Source organism: Alligator mississippiensis, chromosome 2 (genome assembly GCF_030867095.1).
Source record: "Alligator mississippiensis isolate rAllMis1 chromosome 2, rAllMis1, whole genome shotgun sequence".
NCBI lineage: Eukaryota > Metazoa > Chordata > Crocodylia > Alligatoridae > Alligator > Alligator mississippiensis.
The window spans coordinates 239900808-239917606 of NC_081825.1; the positions used below are offsets into that span (position 1 = coordinate 239900808).

Here is a 16799-nt window from a genome sequence, read left to right on the forward strand (position 1 = left end):
AAGACTAGATGACTTTGTGAAGTCCTTTCCAGCCCTAGTTTGTTATGATTGAAGTTATGCCAGAAGAATTATTCTGGCAAGTTTTCCCATGTAAATAGGCCTTAGTCCCTAGATGAATAGGTGCTAGGTAATTTTTTTCAAGCCCTGTTTATTTGAATTGCTGTTTAAAAATCCTGCACGACTAAAGCATCATGCAAGAAAAAAAATTCTTTCAGCAGCTAAAAAAGTTCTAGCCCAACTATTCAAAGGCTACATTGTCTTAACAAAAGCTTCTCTGCTAAGGAATATATTACATGTTATTTTCCTTCAGAGTACAACTACTTTAATATCATAGGTATGTGAAGAATGCCCCATTTCATGTGTACCATTACATGAGTATTTATGCCCCCTATGCAAATAGCACAAAAGTCATAATTACCTTTATGAGGCTGATATCCAAGTGGCCTTGAGAGACTTGCTTGGAGATCAAATGTTGGCTTCTTGCCACTTGTGGGTTCTAAAGTCTGAGCTGCAAATTTAAATGGTGTAATAGCTAAAAAGAAGAGGGGGGGGGGGGAAAAAAAATCAGGATACCACATTTTGAGAATGTTAGAAAGAATTCTCTCATACTAACATTTTGAAAAAGTACACATTGAGAGAACTAGTGGGAGGTGCACCAATATATCAGTTGCCTATCAGATTGGCACTGATAAAAGGGAAAATTACACTATTGGCTTTTTTTGGCTGTTGTACCCGATAATGCTTACCAATAATTATGCCTTTTGACCAGGGCCCTGGTCACTTGGGTTCCCTCTCCCCTACAGAACTGGGGCCCCCAGATGCCTGGATTTCCTCAGGAAACAGAGGGTTTCCCCTTGCAGGTAGACAGCATTCTGGGGGCTGCCAGAAGTAGGAAACAGGGTAAGGGTGTGCGAAATGGGCTGTATTCGATTCGGATTCAGCCCGAATTGGGGACAGCAATTTAATTAATTGATTTGGATCACTGTCCTGATCTGGTTTGGCCTAATCCAAATCTGAAAATTTGATGCTGATATGGAGAATCAGAGATTCAGTCACAGACACAGCTTTAAATGTTTTTATCTACATACCTGTAGGTACCAGGCGCTGCTTGTGAACGCTGTGATGGTGGGGCTGATGGAGCATCTCACAGGAGTGTCAGGGGGCCCCCTGCGTGCTCGGTAGTGAACCCAGAAGTGGACCAGAAGTACTTCCGGCCCGTTTCCGAGCACATGGGGTACCTCCTCACCCTCCCCGGCTTGGCGATCGGCTGCAGGGGGACCCCAGGTGCCCCTCCCATACCCAAGAGGCACCAGTCGCCGAGCCAGGGGGCAGGAAGGGGTCCTTCCGTGTGCTCCCTGGCAGACTCGGAAGTGGACCAAAGTGCTTCTGGTCCACTTCCGGGTCCTGTGGGATGCTCCATCTGCCCCAGCATCTCAGCATTCACAAACTGCACCTGGTACCTTGAGTTATGTAGAAAAAACACTTAAATCTGTGTCTATGTTCGAATCATCAAATCTTCCAAATCGATTCAATTTGGAGAGATTAAAGGGTCTCCTGATTTGATCTGGATTCAGAGATTTGGCCACCGAATCAGGCCAAATCTCCACCAAATCAAATCAGAGGGCTGTGCAAAGCTTCGGTCAAAAACAGGGAGCCCATGTACATGAGTGCAGCCACACGCATGCGTATGGCCAGGAATATAGCCAGGCAGCACAGAGAGCAGCTCCAAGCAGGTAAGTCTATGGAAGAGAAGGGGTATGGAGGAGGGAAGGGATGTGGGAGGGCAGATTGAGGCCCCTATGGTGAGGGAGGAAGTTGGGCAGGAGGAGCTGGGGACGCTGCCCAGCCAGGGCACTGCATGGGATCTGGGGCAGGGAGCAGAACAGAGCCATGGGCAGCTTGTTCAGGGGGCACAGCTCTTCACCGCTGCGCACACCCCAGGGGAAAAATGGGGGGACATATGTCCCCCTATATTTGTACACATGGCAGATATGAGCTGCTCATTGTGGGCTTGGAGTTCTCCACTCTGCTGCCTTTCCCTCGAAAGGAAAGCTGCCCTGCCCTGTGCCAGCTGCGCCCCCACAGGAGTGGGGGCTGTGAGTTGTCTCTCTCATTGCTGGCAGGCAGGAGATGTGTGATTGGTGTGGGGCTCCCAAGTCAAAGGCATGAGGGTGGAGAGTTCCGAACAGTGGGCAGCATGCATTTGCCCTCGCCCCACTTGGCTCTGCTGTGGCCATGGTGGGGGCAGGAGGAGGGGAGCAGGAAATAGAGGTGGGCATGTTTCACCCTATGTCCTCAGCCCAGCTGGGTCCTGTCCTTCCTGGGGTCAGGTCCATTCAGCCTCCCCCACAGGGCAGAGAGGCTTGCCCTGCCCCTGGCAGCAGCAGCACCAGGAGGGGAAGGGGCCTTTTCCCCTCCTGGAGTCCAGCTCCCAGGACCTGGGGCCCACCTGCAGGGAAAGAGTGGTCTGGTTTCTACAGGCCTGGAATAGTCTGGTGGCCCTGTCCTCAGCAAAGGAAGGAGTGCAGGGAGCCTGGCCCAAAGACCAGGCAGCCCTGGGCAGCCAGGAAGGCTCACACCTTCCCCTTCAACCCTGCTGCATAGGCTCAGGCAGCTGCCCTTTGGCACTCTTACATGTGCTTTGGAAGTGAGGGAGGCAGCGTTTTAAACAGAGTGGGTCTAGAGAGCTGCTCCAATTAAAGTCCTGCAGCATCTCCTGTATCAGTGTCCCTGCACTTAAAAATGGTGGCGGTGGCACTTGAACAAGCTCATTCGACAAGCTTTTGTTCAAGCACCCCCACTGACGTTTTCAAGTGCTAGGACACTGACACACAGAACGCAGGAGGCTGCTGGAGTATGTTAAAAAAAAAAAGGTTTATTTATGTCAGTAGTTTAAAATGCCTTGGATTATTACTAAATATTGGTTATTGGATCAGCATGAGGCGATGTGGTTGGTTAATAATGGGCTATCTGAATCAGCCAAGAAAATCTTTAATGGTGAACCCGTAAGAACTACTACACAGCCTGGTTTTAGAAGTCATCACCGCCCAAGAGCCTAAGGTCTTGCTTACACAAAATACAGTGGTTCTACACACACCTAATATCTGAAACACCAGGAAAGATGTTCAATAACATGGGGCAATAATATAGAGAAGGGCAAGATAGGGACAGGATCATCCTTCTGGTCTGGTTTTAAAGTAGATGGTTCTAGCATGGCAGAGATTTAATGCAGTAGTCCTCAAACAGGTCAGTAGTGGTCTACCAAGAGCTGGCTGATCATAGGATGTTTCCTGTAACTTTAGCTGGAAATATTATAACTAACAAGATAAGCCATTTCTGCTATTTTCCATTACACAGCTCTGCTTGTACCATGAAGACATTTTGTCATCAAGAAGAGGTAGGCTACAATTATGAATGGAAGAAAAAAAAAAAAACTTTAAAAGTATAGTTTCACTTGTGATACACCCTGGAAAAGACTTAAGGGTGTTTACTAGTTCTAGGGAGGGTAGAAATCAGCATAGGTCTTACATCACTGGGCACTGTTGATGCTAAATGAAAATTGAGCAGGGCCACATGTATTATGCAATTTACATGGATATGTTTACTGCACAACTCTGGAATAAATACATTTCAGAATTTAAGCTTTTCTGGCAAGTTTTCCCATGTAATTGTTTAAAAACAATTATTCTCCAGTCTGCTTGATTTGTGTTACAACTAAAGAACTTTTGCTGTGCACCTCCTCTCCACTGATTTAATAATAAAGAAAGGGGGACTAGGCAATCTCTCTGGGACCTATTTATGGGTTCTCAATCTATCCCATTTTTAGATTAAAAAATGTATTTTGCACAGCTGAAGATATTTTGGAAGCTAGCTATCATATATATGTCTACATTTTGCCATCAAAACTTGCAATTGGCACCTGAGTCCAATCTCCAGAGATACCTTAAACAATAATACAATTGTGAAATTGCACCCATTCATTTCAACAGAGCATTAAAGCCTAATGATTGAATTTTAAAACATCATTAACTTTTGCAGCCAATTATTTCAGCAGGAATATCAAATCAACAGTCCCATCCATTATTGTTGAGTGTCAAAACAGATTGGTCAGGGCAGTTAATTGCAATCAAAGGTTTCTAAGGTAGGAAAGATTGAAAGAGTCTTCCCCTCCAAATGTAAGTCACTTCGAACCCTGTACAAAAAGGGGTACAAGTGCCTGCTGCATAATAAAACTGCAACACATATGCCAACAGGTGTGGTCACTTCAACAATTTTGCATTTAGTTAGTTGGTATTGGTCCATGAAAGTCTGCAGCATAGTTGAAAATTTAAGATGTGAAGGAAGGATGAGGTATAACATCAAAATAATTTTAAAAGTGGGCATTACACTGATAAGCCAGAAGGCAGTGGCAGTCACATCATACTAGTATCTTTGACATAGCTTAGGTCACATGTTCTATGAACTAACTCATTAAGAAAATGGGAGACCCCCCCGGTGCATTATCCTCCTCCTCTCCCCACTCATTTTTTTTTTTTTGGTTAGCCAGCACACACTGCTTCATGCTTGTTGTATCCTATACATGTTTTAACTCTCAGGAAATGTTGAATTTAAACCTACCACTAAACTTCTAAGAATGCATTAAAACACTCAACAACATATTGTTCCAATAGTGCTTTAATAGTTTAAATCAAACCTAAGCAATAAAAGAACACTCTAGTTTATTTCTGCTTCCAAAACCATCATTTATAATCCAAAACTTGCAGCATTATTTTTGGGTGAAAGAAGAGATTCCAACAACTTAAAGGAAAGATTCTAATAAATAGTCTGCTCATAGTACAAATCCTAAAAAATGTAATTCCAGAAGATTTTTCACTTCTTCACAGCTAATTTTTGTTAGTTTGCTGAATGTTCCACTGCACTGTTTAGTGGCCCAGGGAATTCTAATGCAAATATAGTACTCCAGAAGAGAATTAATTGTATCAATAAATATCCTATGTGCTTCTATTTTGCACTGAGGGAACTTCTAAATTCTTTTTACAGAAGACCTTCCACAATAAGAGGAAGGAGACTTAGGCTAATTGTTTTGCCTTTGAAGATAGCAAGAGATTTTTAAAAGCATACATTTTTCAAAGAACTAAAAGAAAACAAATTAAAGCAGAACAAAACCTCTCGACCAGAGGTTCCCAACCCCTGGGCCGCAGCCCAGTACCGGGACATGAAGTGCTGGCTGCCAGTCCACAGGAGGGTTGGCTGCCAGACTGGAAGTCTGGAAGTGACCAGCATACTGTGGACCGGCAACCAACCCTTTTTTATACTGAATATAAAAAGGGGTTGGCTGTCAGTCTGCAGTATGCTGGTCACTTCTGGTCTGTAGTATGCTGGTCTGCAGTCTAAAAAGATTGGGAAGCACTGCTCCAAGCAAATCCTAGTCCAGTCTAAGAATTCAGCTATGTTAGGGCAGTGGGGGCCAAACTTTTTGATAGGTGTGCCACAAAAAAACAAAACAACTTCATTAGCTTCCCAATGTCCCACTACAATCCCCTTCCCCTGTCCAATCCACAGCTCTCTTCTGCCTGTCTTATCTCCCACAGTGCTACCTGTCTGCTCCCAAATTTGCCATATGCCATACACATAAGCTGCCCATGCCATTTGGGGCATGCATGCACAGGTTGGGCACCTCTATGTTAGGTATGAAATGTTAGGCTTTACATTTGCTTCTGAAAGTTATAGAAGTTTGTAACATCAGTTTCTTAAAAATTACCAGCAGCCTTGGTCTTTGACTCAGCCAGCTCAATATTTGTTATACCTCCATTACTAATTATAGGCTTGCTCTTCTTCTTGCTATCAGGTGTGCAGATCTCCAAGTCTGGACACTTTCTAGATGGAGTCTTGGCAAGGGAGCGCTTGTGTTCATTGTCCTTTGTACTTCCTGAGAATCTGAAGCAAATATTTGTTGGAAACATTTCAGCAGAATTAAGACCTAACTATATGCAGGAAAAAAAAAAATTTTATTTGCTACAATACACAAACCCATACCATCTTTGCCATGAATATGCAACAATAATTCCATTTGCATCAAATACTGTCAAAAGCCAATGCAACAATAGCACTGAAGTGTTTTCTTTCATAATGTATTATTGATAAATAATTATTCTGTAGATACAATTTAAAGAAGGAAGGCAGCTGACAACATTAAGATGCAGATTTTCTTGGCAATAGCCAACAGATTTCTTAACTAAAGAGTCATTGAGCCAACAGAGGGGATGTTTTTTCTAACATTCCTTTGATGAGTAATGAAGCCATCAAGAGAATAAAAACTTGGATTAAGTTAATTAAGGGGCAATTACAGCAAAGGAAACATGAGAATTATCACTTATACTGTGAAAGAACAATGAGCTCAAACAGTGATAGATTTAAAAGGGCCATCCCCCAAACACTAAAAAACCTGGTATGTCAAGTTTTAAGCTAAGTACCAACGATTTCTAATAAAACTATCAAAGTGGGAGTGGCACTGCTCGACTGGAATATAGCAGATACAATCCATATAATTCAAAGCGTTTCAAAACAAGATTCAGGCAACTACAGATCTGCAACTCTGATCTCAATAGTAGAAGAGGCTTTAGAACAAGTATTGAAGAATAATATCCAAGGTAAGTCACAAATGGTAAAAAAATTAGGGGTACGCTGATAAAAATGTGTGTGTCCTATACCAATAGCCGGTATTTAAGGAAGCATAATCGACCAATGCTTATCAGATTTCCGATACAGCTGCCTCCAGCGGGCAAGTCTGGTGTGGTGGATGGGGCAGGCAAGGGGGGCAAATCAACGTCCCCCATGGTGAGGGATGGGGCAGGCTCAGAGCCATGGCTTGTGGTGGGGGGAGGTGGCTCCCGCTGATGCTTGCACCCTGGGAGGGCACTGGCGGGGGGCAGCTGGTGGCAGTGGTGCTGGGAGCAGAGTGGCAATGAAATTTGGGGTGGATATAGCATCCTCTCAGCACCAACAGCACCTGCTCCAAGCCCAGCCCCCACTGAGAAGAGCCCCACTGCAGCCCGCCCTGCCCCATGTAGATCCAGGGGGCACACAACCCTTGTGCCCTCCCAGGGTGCAAGCAACAGTGGGAGCTGCCTCCCTTCCCCTCCCACGAGTCACGGCTCCACCCCCCTGCCCCGCCCCACCTAGGCAGTCCCTACCCCCGCCCCACCCCTCACCATGGGAGGCGTTGATCTGCCCCCTCCACGTCCCTTCCCTTCCACCACACCGGACTTACCAGCTGGAGGCAGCTCTCCACGCTGCCCAAGTGCTGCACTGCGGCTGCACACAGCACGGGTATTTATTGGCCAAATAACTGGCCTGATACGGCCAATTTTCTTTATATTGGTACCAATCTGATATCAGATTGATGTATCGATTGCCCTCTATACAAAATTCAACCTAAATTTATCACAAAGGCAGGTCATGCCAGACTGACCCAATATTTTTGTTTGGCAAGGTATCTTTAAGAAAAGAGAAAAAAAAAAGAAAGAAATCAGTTAAGGAAATACAGAAGATACAGTCTGTCTAGTTTTCAACAAACCATTTGAGAGGACATCACATAGGGAATTACTAGTTAGATTGGAGAAAATGGGGATTAGTACAAAGAGTAGGCAAGCAATAGGTTATGTTGAAAGGAGAACTATAGGTTTGGAGGGCAATTACTAGTGGGAATTCTGTAAGCACTGCATTGTGTACCCAACTTTAAAGGACGTTGCGGCAAGAACTAGAAATATGCTAATGGACTAGGGTTACCATCTTTCTAGTTGCCCCTCACTCCCAACCCACAGCACCTCCCCTCCATCCCTGCTGCTGCCCCTCACTCTTGACCCACAGCCCCCTACTCACCCCACTCTTGCAAGCATCTCCCAGCTGTTCCACCTCTGCGAGCACAGGCACCAGTGCAGCCCAGCCACGCAGCTCCCTGCTTCCCCTCCCCCGCTCCCTTCCCCACTAGAGAAGCAAGTACCTCCCCTGCCTGCTGCAGCTCAGTGTAGGGAAAACTTCAGTGCTGAGCAGAGCACAATCTGAAATCCTGGACATTTGTTGATATTTTAAAAGCCACCCAGATGGAGCTGGGAAGACCCAAAAAGAGGACATGTTTGGGAAAACTTGGACGTATGGTAACTCTACTAATGATGTTTGCTGACAACAAATTGGGAGTTATCATTAGTACAGGAGAAGATCAGATGATTATACAGAAATAATTGGTAGACCTTAAGTACTAGTGTAATTATATTTGGGATTAAATTTATAGTAACAGATAGAAGGTGATGCACATGGGGATTAAAAACAATAGTTATTGCTATTAACTGAGGCCTCATCAACTGGATATAGCAAAAAAAAAAAAAAAAAAAAAAAAAAGGATAATGTATGTATTAACCATTAACAGGATGACTGAGCAAACACATGATGCATGGGGTGGGGGGAGGGGAGGAAATCAAATATAATCCTACTATGGATAATTCTGGTCACCCATATTCAGAAAGGCAAATTCAAACTGGAAAAAGGACAGAAAGGGGTTACTAATATAATTAGGGGAAATCCAAGAACGTATCTTATAAGAGCAGGCTAGAATAGTTGTACTTGTTTAGCTCAGCAGCGGAAGGCTGAGAGGTACAATTACTCTCTAGAAATTTATTGAGGAAGTTTACTCTCTCCCTAACATCACAGATGGAAAAGAAAATAACTCTTTAAGATAAGGATAATGCTGGTAGGAGAACATACAGCTACAAAGTCACCATAAATAAACTTGAACTAGGATTTAAATCATCACAACATCCAGGTTGAGCAGCCTTCTATAAGAAGTAGAGCAGAGCAAACAACCTAGGTTTTAAGATGAACCTGAACAAGTTTATGAATGGGATTATATGATCTGGTTGCCTGCAGCTGCAGGAAACTAGGTTTGATAATCCAGGAGGCGCTTCCAGTCCCATGTAGTTTGTGCTTGTAGTTAGGAATATGGTAGGTCAAACCAAAAGTAAGTGTTAATTACTCTTACATTTCTCAAACATAACAAACATTTGACTATATTTTATTCCTTTTTTACCTGACGTTCATTTTCTTTGTTGAGAGGACAGAAGGGTTGCATGAAGATTTCCTTGATAAAATTCTTCGACTTGGTGAATGCCGCAGGTTACCAGGAGTACAGGTAGTAGAGAACCTGCCCTTTTGGGGATGTGGGCTAAATAATTTTCTGCCACTCGAACCTCTCTAGAAACAGAAAGCAAAGTAGAGATGATTCACTTTAATTTTGTTTAGCACATTCGGCAAGGATTTAGTATTTGCATCAGTAATGCTGCCTGTAGAGCTGGAGCAACAGAAACTGAATCAGAAGGACACACCCATCTGGCTTTATGCAGTCTATACTTCAAAAATAAAAGGGATGATATTTTATGGAACTAGAAAAACAAGGTTATTTGAAAAGCCCTCACCTTGGTACTGCAGTGTGGGGTTCCTTTTTCAAATGCCTTTTGATGGTTAAATTTTTTAGCCAGTACCTGCCAAAACAACAAGAGGTCTTAAATGTTCACTCATTCTTGCTTTGTCAGCAAAGTGTAACCTTCAGAACAATTTATTTTCTTTTCATTGGTATGCACTTCTGTGAACATGCCTGCAATGAACCCGGAAGTGGCACCATTTTGCAGATCCCACATATACACAGTTAAAACACAGGATCTGAGATTGAGGAGCATCACCTCCCTGGATTTTTGAAAATGCTATGGAGAGAAATTATCTTCTAATCAATCTTTACCTTGACCTCATTGATGGAACTGCCCAAGTTTTCAAGAAGTTTATTTTTCCTCTCAATATAGTCATCAATAGACTCCATTTTTTTGAAATGAGCCTCATGCAGCTTCTTGAAATCTATAAGGTTACCAAAATAACAGAGAAAATTTAGATACTGTAAGGCCTGAGAGTACAGGTCATGAGTGTCAGGCCTAAGAAATAATTGTAAAGAATTACAGAAAAAACAGAATAAAGTAAACCTTGTCCATGGATAGACTGGTACAGACTGTGGGGATTTTGCCTCCCTCTGTAGCAGGGGCATGGTCCTCTTCCTTGGTTCTCTCACATGCATTTTAACAGCCCTTGCATTAGTGGGACATTGACAGCTCTTGTCCCCTGCTTTACCTGTGGCAGATTAGAGTGCTTTTGGTGGCTTTGGACAATGTGTCTTCTAGTAGTAGTAGTGGGACAGGGTTGACTGTACGGTTTTAGGAACAGCTCGGACAAGGACTTGTACGGGATGGTCTGGAAAGGGATGACCACTGAAGGTCCCAGTTGACCTCTGGAGGTCCCTTCTACCTCTACTTTTCTACAGTTCTATGGAATAGATTGGGAGCTGGGACAGGAAATGGAAAAGGAAAAGGTACATTGTTTCCTGACTGTACCCTATATTGGTAGATGATCAAAAGCCAAGATGAAGTGGCATCCTAATCTGCAGCACTGCCTTTAGCCATTACCTTCCCCCTACCCCTCACATCTACATTTTAGAACAGTTCTGTAATTAAAGATTAAAAGCAAACTAATTTGGCATTTCCCATAGCTAATGTTATATGTATAAAGACTTCCACTGTCTACTACCAGTATGCAGGCGGCATGTGGGAAATATACCATATTTACTCAAATACAAGACAAAGTTCCTCCCCCAAACAGCATGGGTAAAAAAAAGTCGCTCATCTTGCATTACATACAAGGAAACCTCATTAAATACATTGGCTATTATTAAATCGCTGCCAAAAACAGCATGAATGAATGAATGAAATCAACTAGGAAGCTGACTAAATGCAGCTAACACTGAGCATGACTATAAAAACACAAGGATAGATAAGCGCAGCTCATCTAAATTCTTATGTTCTTATATCTGTAACAGCATTAAAATTGTACTTAACTGAAGGGATAGGAAGGGCTGCCCTGCAGAGGGACGGTGTGAAGAGACAGAGTTTGTCTCAGTAGGGACACTGTCTGCCCTGAGGGCGAGGGAAGCTGGTTTGGAGGTATCAATCTTGGAAGTGGGAGGAGTGATCTAACCCCAGCTGGGCTTGAATGAGGAGTTTAGCAAAAGCCGGGAAGAGTCCTGGCCTGGGATTGGCTGAGGCTTGTTTAAAAGAGGGGGGAGCAGTTTTCCCGGCAGAGAGCAAAGGGGAAGAGAGACAGGCTGGAGGTCAGGGAAAGGACCTCACCACCACCCACAGGGTATCCTTTCTCCCTTTCCCTCCCCTTGGAGCCCTGCCAGGGCAGGCACAAGAGAGGAGCTGCCTGTGAGGAGACCCTACTACAAGCCCCTGTATGGCTGGGTGAGCACAGGAGGGGAGGAGAAGCAAGACCTGGGGGGAGACTGCTCTGGTATTTCCCTGAGTTAAAAGGCACTGGGGAGGGGCAGGCTCAGGATGCTGGTGGGAGCCCTGGGCTAGAGGGGCAAGGACTGCTCCAGCCACCAGAAGCTCCAGGGCAGACAGGGCCCAGGGAGGGGCTGCATTTGCTGGGTGCCTGGCTCCACGGGCCCCCCCCCTAAAGCACAGGGGCCAAGGCAGTGGCCCTGATTCAGGCCATGACAGCAAGGACAGAGCAGGAGGGCAAGGCTACAGCTGCTGGCCTTTCCGCCTCTCTCCCCCCAGCTCTGCTCCTTGGAGGCGGCTCTGCTCCTTACAGGCTGGAACTCTGCCAGCCTGCAGAGAGCTCTTTCCAAAACTGCAAAATCTGCAGGTTTCTCCATTAAAATGAGGAAATCCACATTTTTCTCTGGTAAAGGGGGAAATCTGCATTTTTCTGTTTTTCCCTGGGAGACAGAAAACCTGGATTCCTGGTCATAAGTGTAGGGCTAACTAGCAAATAGATCCTTTATGGGGGTGCAGGTATCTGGAATACACACAGTAGTGCTGAGCTGTGGGGTCACCATGACTTGAAATGCTGTTGACTCTGCTAGGGCCCAGCCCAAAGAACTATATGGGAATCCATGAGCCTCTTGGGTTTGGACTAATATGCACTACATCTACTACAGCCTCCCAATGGATCATTAATGCCACAGGCCCCCAGCGGCTAGGGGGATACAGTGAGCTCCTGCAGGTGGCGGTGGCGCTGTTTGCAGCGGGAATGTGGCAACAACAAGTGGAGAGCTCCCACAGGCAGCCACAGCACTATTGGTGGCAGTGGGGAGGGGGAGTCGAGCACCAACCAGTGGTTGGCGACCACCTGCAGATGCCATCAGCAGCATCGGCGGTAGCCAACGGCAATCGCAGAGCGCCTGCAGATGGTGGTCTCATCTACATAACTTATGGTGATGGGGGATTGCTTCAAGGTTTCCAGCCTTGGGACTTGCACAAAAGATACTCCCAAATGCATGGCAGGCTGAAGAGTCTGGGAGGTAGGATACTTGCCAGTGGTAGCGTCACAGACTTGAATGATCAAGCTCTGATCATTCAACAGAATGAGGAACTGATTTGGCCCAAGCCATGAAGTTAAAACAAACAAACAAACAAACAGCCCCCACAAAAACACCTGTGCTAAGACTTGCAGCAGCTACCAAAAAAGGTAAAAAGCATCAATTCTAGATTAACTAAATCTGTAGATATCATACACAAATTACTACAGGTATGTCAAATTCAAGGTTAATGTTTTTTTTCTCACAAAAGTTGCTTCTCTCTTCTTGGTGCTTAAGGATTGCCAGGGAAGAAGTTGGTGTAGGGGGGGAAAACAGAGGATGAGGGAGCCAGCTGACTTACCCAGATTCAATTTCCCTGATATAACAGTAAGAAAGGAAGAAATTCAAGGCAAGCCTCCAATAATTAGATTCTGTACCTGGAGAATGATAACAATATGGGCCAATGAGAGGCAAAGCGCTGCTCGACCTGGTGCTGGCTACTGGGGAGGACCTAGTCGGCGACCTAGTGATCGATGGGAAGCTGGGTGACAGCGACCACGAGCTGATCACCTTCACCATCCACCGAAAAGCTGGCAAGTCAGTCAGCAACACGCAAGTCCTTGACTTCAGGAAAGCCGACTTTGACAAGCTCAGGAGGCTTGTCAGTGAGGCCCTAAGGGACTGTGACCACAGGGAGAGGGGAGTTCAAGAAGAGTGGTTGCTCCTCAAGGGAGCGATCCTCCATGCACAAACTATGTCTATTCCATCTCGGAGGAAAGGCAGCAAGAGGGCACAGCAGCCCCCCTGGCTCTCCAGGGACCTAGCAGACCTCCTGAGGCTAAAAAGAAAGGCCTACAAAGGATGGAGGATGGGAGTCACCTCCAAGGAGGATTATTATGCACTGGTCCGGTCCTGCAGGGAGCAGACCAGGAAAGCCAAGGCTGCAACTGAACTCCAGCTAGCTTTGAGCATCAAGGACAATAAAAAGTCCTTTTTCAGATATGTGGGGAGCCGGAGGAAAAGCAGGGGCAACGTTGGACCCCTGCTGAACCAGATGGGGCAACTGACGCCCAGGAAAAAGCCAACCTATTAAATAGGTACTTTGCGTCGGTCTTTCATCAGCCCCATGGGACGCCCGTGCCCGCTACAGGGCCGGGAAGTCTGGGTGAGGGTGATCCCCTGCCCTCCATTAATGCTGACTTTGTGAAGGAACATCTTGAGAAGCTGGATACCTTCAAGTCAGCCGGCCCTGACAATCTTCACCCCAGGGTACTCAAGGAGCTGGCGAGCATCATAGCCCAGCCTCTAGCGCGGATCTTTGAAAACTCTTGGCGCTCTGGTGTAGTGCCCGAAGACTGGAAGAAGGCCAACGTGGTGCCTATCTTCAAGAAAGGGAGGAAAGTGGATCCGGCTAACTATAGGCCCATCAGCCTGACTTCTATCCCGGGGAAGATCTTAGAAAAGTTTATTAAGGAGGCCATCCTTAATGGACTGGCCGACGCCAACATCTTAAGGGATAGCCAGCACGGGTTTGTTGCGGGTAGGTCTTGCTTGACCAATCTCATTTCCTTCTACGACGAGGTGACCTATCACCTGGACAAGGGAGATGAGATTGATGTCATATATCTTGACTTCAAAAAAGCCTTCGATCTGGTGTCCCATGATCGTCTCTTGGAGAAACTGGCCAATTGTCGCCTTGGGTCCCCCACGATCCACTGGCTGGAAAATTGGCTCCGGGGTCGGACCCAGAGGGTAGTAATTGATGGAAGTCACTCATCGTGGTGTCCTGTGACCAGTGGGGTCCCCCAGGGCTCTGTCCTTGGACCCATACTCTTCAACATCTTCATTAATGATGTGGACACTGGAGTCAGAAGCGGACTGGCCAAGTTCGCCGATGACACCAAACTTTGGGGCAAAGCATCCATACCAGAAGACAGGCGGATGATCCAGGCTGACCTGGACAGGCTCAGCAAGTGGGCGGACGAGAATCTGATGGTGTTCAACACCGATAAATGCAAGGTTCTCCACCTTGGGAAAAAAAAACCCGCAGCATCCTTATAGGCTCGGCAGTGCTATGTTGGTTAGCACTATGGAAGAAAGAGACTTGGGGGTCATCATTGACCACAAGATGAACATGAGCCTGCAATGCGATGCTGCGGCTAGTAAAGCGACCAAAACGCTGGCTTGCATCCATAGATGCTTCTCAAGCAAATCCCGGGACGTCATTCTCCCCCTGTACTCGGCCTTAGTGAGGCCGCAGCTGGAGTACTGCGTCCAGTTTTGGGCTCCACAATTCAAAAAGGATGTGGAGAAGCTTGAGAGAGTCCAGACAAGAGCCACGCGTGTGATCAGAGGTCAGGGAAGCAGACCCTACGATGACAGGCTGAGAGCCCTGGGGCTCTTTAGTCTGGAAAAGCGCAGGCTCAGGGGTGATCTGATGGCCACCTACAAGTTTATCAGGGGTGACCACCAGTATCTAGGGGAACATTTGTTCACCAGAGCGCCCGAAGGGATGACGAGGACGAATGGTCACAAACTACTACAAGATCGTTTCAGGCTGGACATAAGGAAGAATTTCTTTACTGTCCGAGCCCCCAAGGTCTGGAACAGCCTGCCACCGGAGGTTGTTCAAGCGCCTTCATTGAACACCTTCAAGATGAAACTGGATGCTTATCTTGCTGGGATCCTATGACCCCAGCTGACGTCCTGCCCTTTGGGCGGGGGGCTGGACTCGAAGATCTTCCGAAGTCCCTTCCAGCCCTAATGCCTATGAAACCTATGAATATTTATAACATTTTCTAGATATAGAATCTAATTATTGGGAGCTTGCCTCATTCTGTATTTAGGGTCATCATCTTCTATTTGAGTAAATGTGATAAATCAAAATAAAAAAAAAAAAACATACTGGAGCTGGGACACGTGCACTTTTGCTTTATGAAATAGAACAGGAGTTTTACCCCACCCAATGTCTGTTTATTTTCTTAATCATATACATACACAAATGTAGACCCATACACATGCATGTGTGTGCATGTGTACAAGAGAAATAATGCTCTCTCAAATGTATCTGGTCTCTTATACAATAAGATATTGGTTGGCAATGTATTTGGGCAGTGCCATTAACACCCACAACCTAGACTTGCAAGATGGTGTGCTGGGGCAGATAGTGGGGGAACCATAGGGGCCTGATCCTTGTTGGGGCAGTGCAGTCCCAGCCCCTTCCCTGCTGTCCACCCTGATGCACGTGCGCCAAACAAAATGCCTTCATGTACCATGCTCTGGCACCCATGCCAGGGGTTACCTACCCCTGCAATAAGAAATTCATTGAAGAAATAAGCTAGTGTCCTTTCATACATAAACAAGAAGCCTACTTTTAGAGCTTGCAAAAATAATAAATAGCTTACTTGGTGTGACTGATTTCAGCCCTTTTTTCCCAGACTTAGACAGACAGCCAACATGTAGAGGGATCTGCCCACCTGCAAGATGGGATGGAAGAGCATCATCTGTTGTAAATCACATTAGATGAGATTGTTAGAAACACTGGAAAGTGAGCTACTGCCATTGGAACCCAAGTTGGGGTTTTTTTTGGCTCCACGAATCTCTGAAAGCATGCATGTCAAAAGGTATTCACGATCTCATCTCCACAAAGGTGATGATCCCCCTCTATGCGGCACTGGTCAGGCCACAGTTGGAGTACTGCGTCCAGTTTTGGGCACCACACTTCAAGAGGGTCCAGAGAAGGGCCACTCGCATGATTAGTGGCCTTTGTGATAGAACCCTATGGGGGGAGGTTGAGAGAGCTGAATCTCTTCAGCCTTCACAAGAGACGGCTGAGGGGCGATCTTGTGGCTGCCTATACATTTATTAGGGGAGGTCAACGGGGAATAGGGGAAGCACTGTTTACTAAAGGCGCCCCAGGGAGTGACTAGGAATAACAGGTGTAAACTAGTTGAGAATGGATTTAGGTTAGATATTAGGAAGAAATTTTTCACAGTAAGGGTGGCCAGGATCTGGAATAGGCTTCCAAGAGAGGTGGTGCTATCACCTAGCTTAGAGGTCTTCAAGAGGCTAGACAGTCACCTGGCTGGGGTCATCTGACCTCAGTCCTCTTTCCTGCCAGGGGCAGGGGGTCGGACACGATGATCCATTGTGGTCCCTTCCGACTCTACAATCTAGGAAAGTATAGCACCACTTATTAAAGGAATGATGTTCCATGTCTAGTCTCTCAAAAGGGTACAGAACTAATAGAATGCCTTTGCCAACTGTCAGATCAACCTAGGATCTCCAAGTGAAGCAGGATTATTTCCTTCTTCTGGAAGAATTATTACTAGTGGTGATATCAGCTCTTACCAGTGGAAAGTCTCTTGCCTGTATAAGTATGCCTTACAACCCCTGCAGTTCA

The 16799-nt window shown here is 45.8% G+C and overlaps 1 protein-coding gene across 4 annotated transcripts in view; it reads right to left on the bottom strand.

Moving 5' to 3' along the window:
• The window catches only part of NUSAP1 (nucleolar and spindle associated protein 1), a 46398-nt gene that overhangs the window by 5735 nt on the left and 23864 nt on the right, over window positions 1–16799 (bottom strand). Inside the window, exons 5-10 of one of the 4 annotated variants that reach the window (XM_014595495.3) lie at window positions 15802–15873; window positions 9788–9900; window positions 9468–9533; window positions 9083–9246; window positions 5762–5937; window positions 419–532 (exon numbers count right to left, since the gene is read on the bottom strand). In XM_014595495.3, coding sequence (XP_014450981.2) covers window positions 419–532; window positions 5762–5937; window positions 9083–9246; window positions 9468–9533; window positions 9788–9900; window positions 15802–15873 — 705 coding nt within the window. Of the gene's footprint in view, window positions 1–418; window positions 533–5761; window positions 5938–9082; window positions 9247–9467; window positions 9534–9787; window positions 9901–15801; window positions 15901–16799 lie in introns of all 4 variants that reach the window. The other 3 variants (XM_019496485.2, XM_019496484.2, XM_014595496.3) reach the window with 3 other exon arrangements.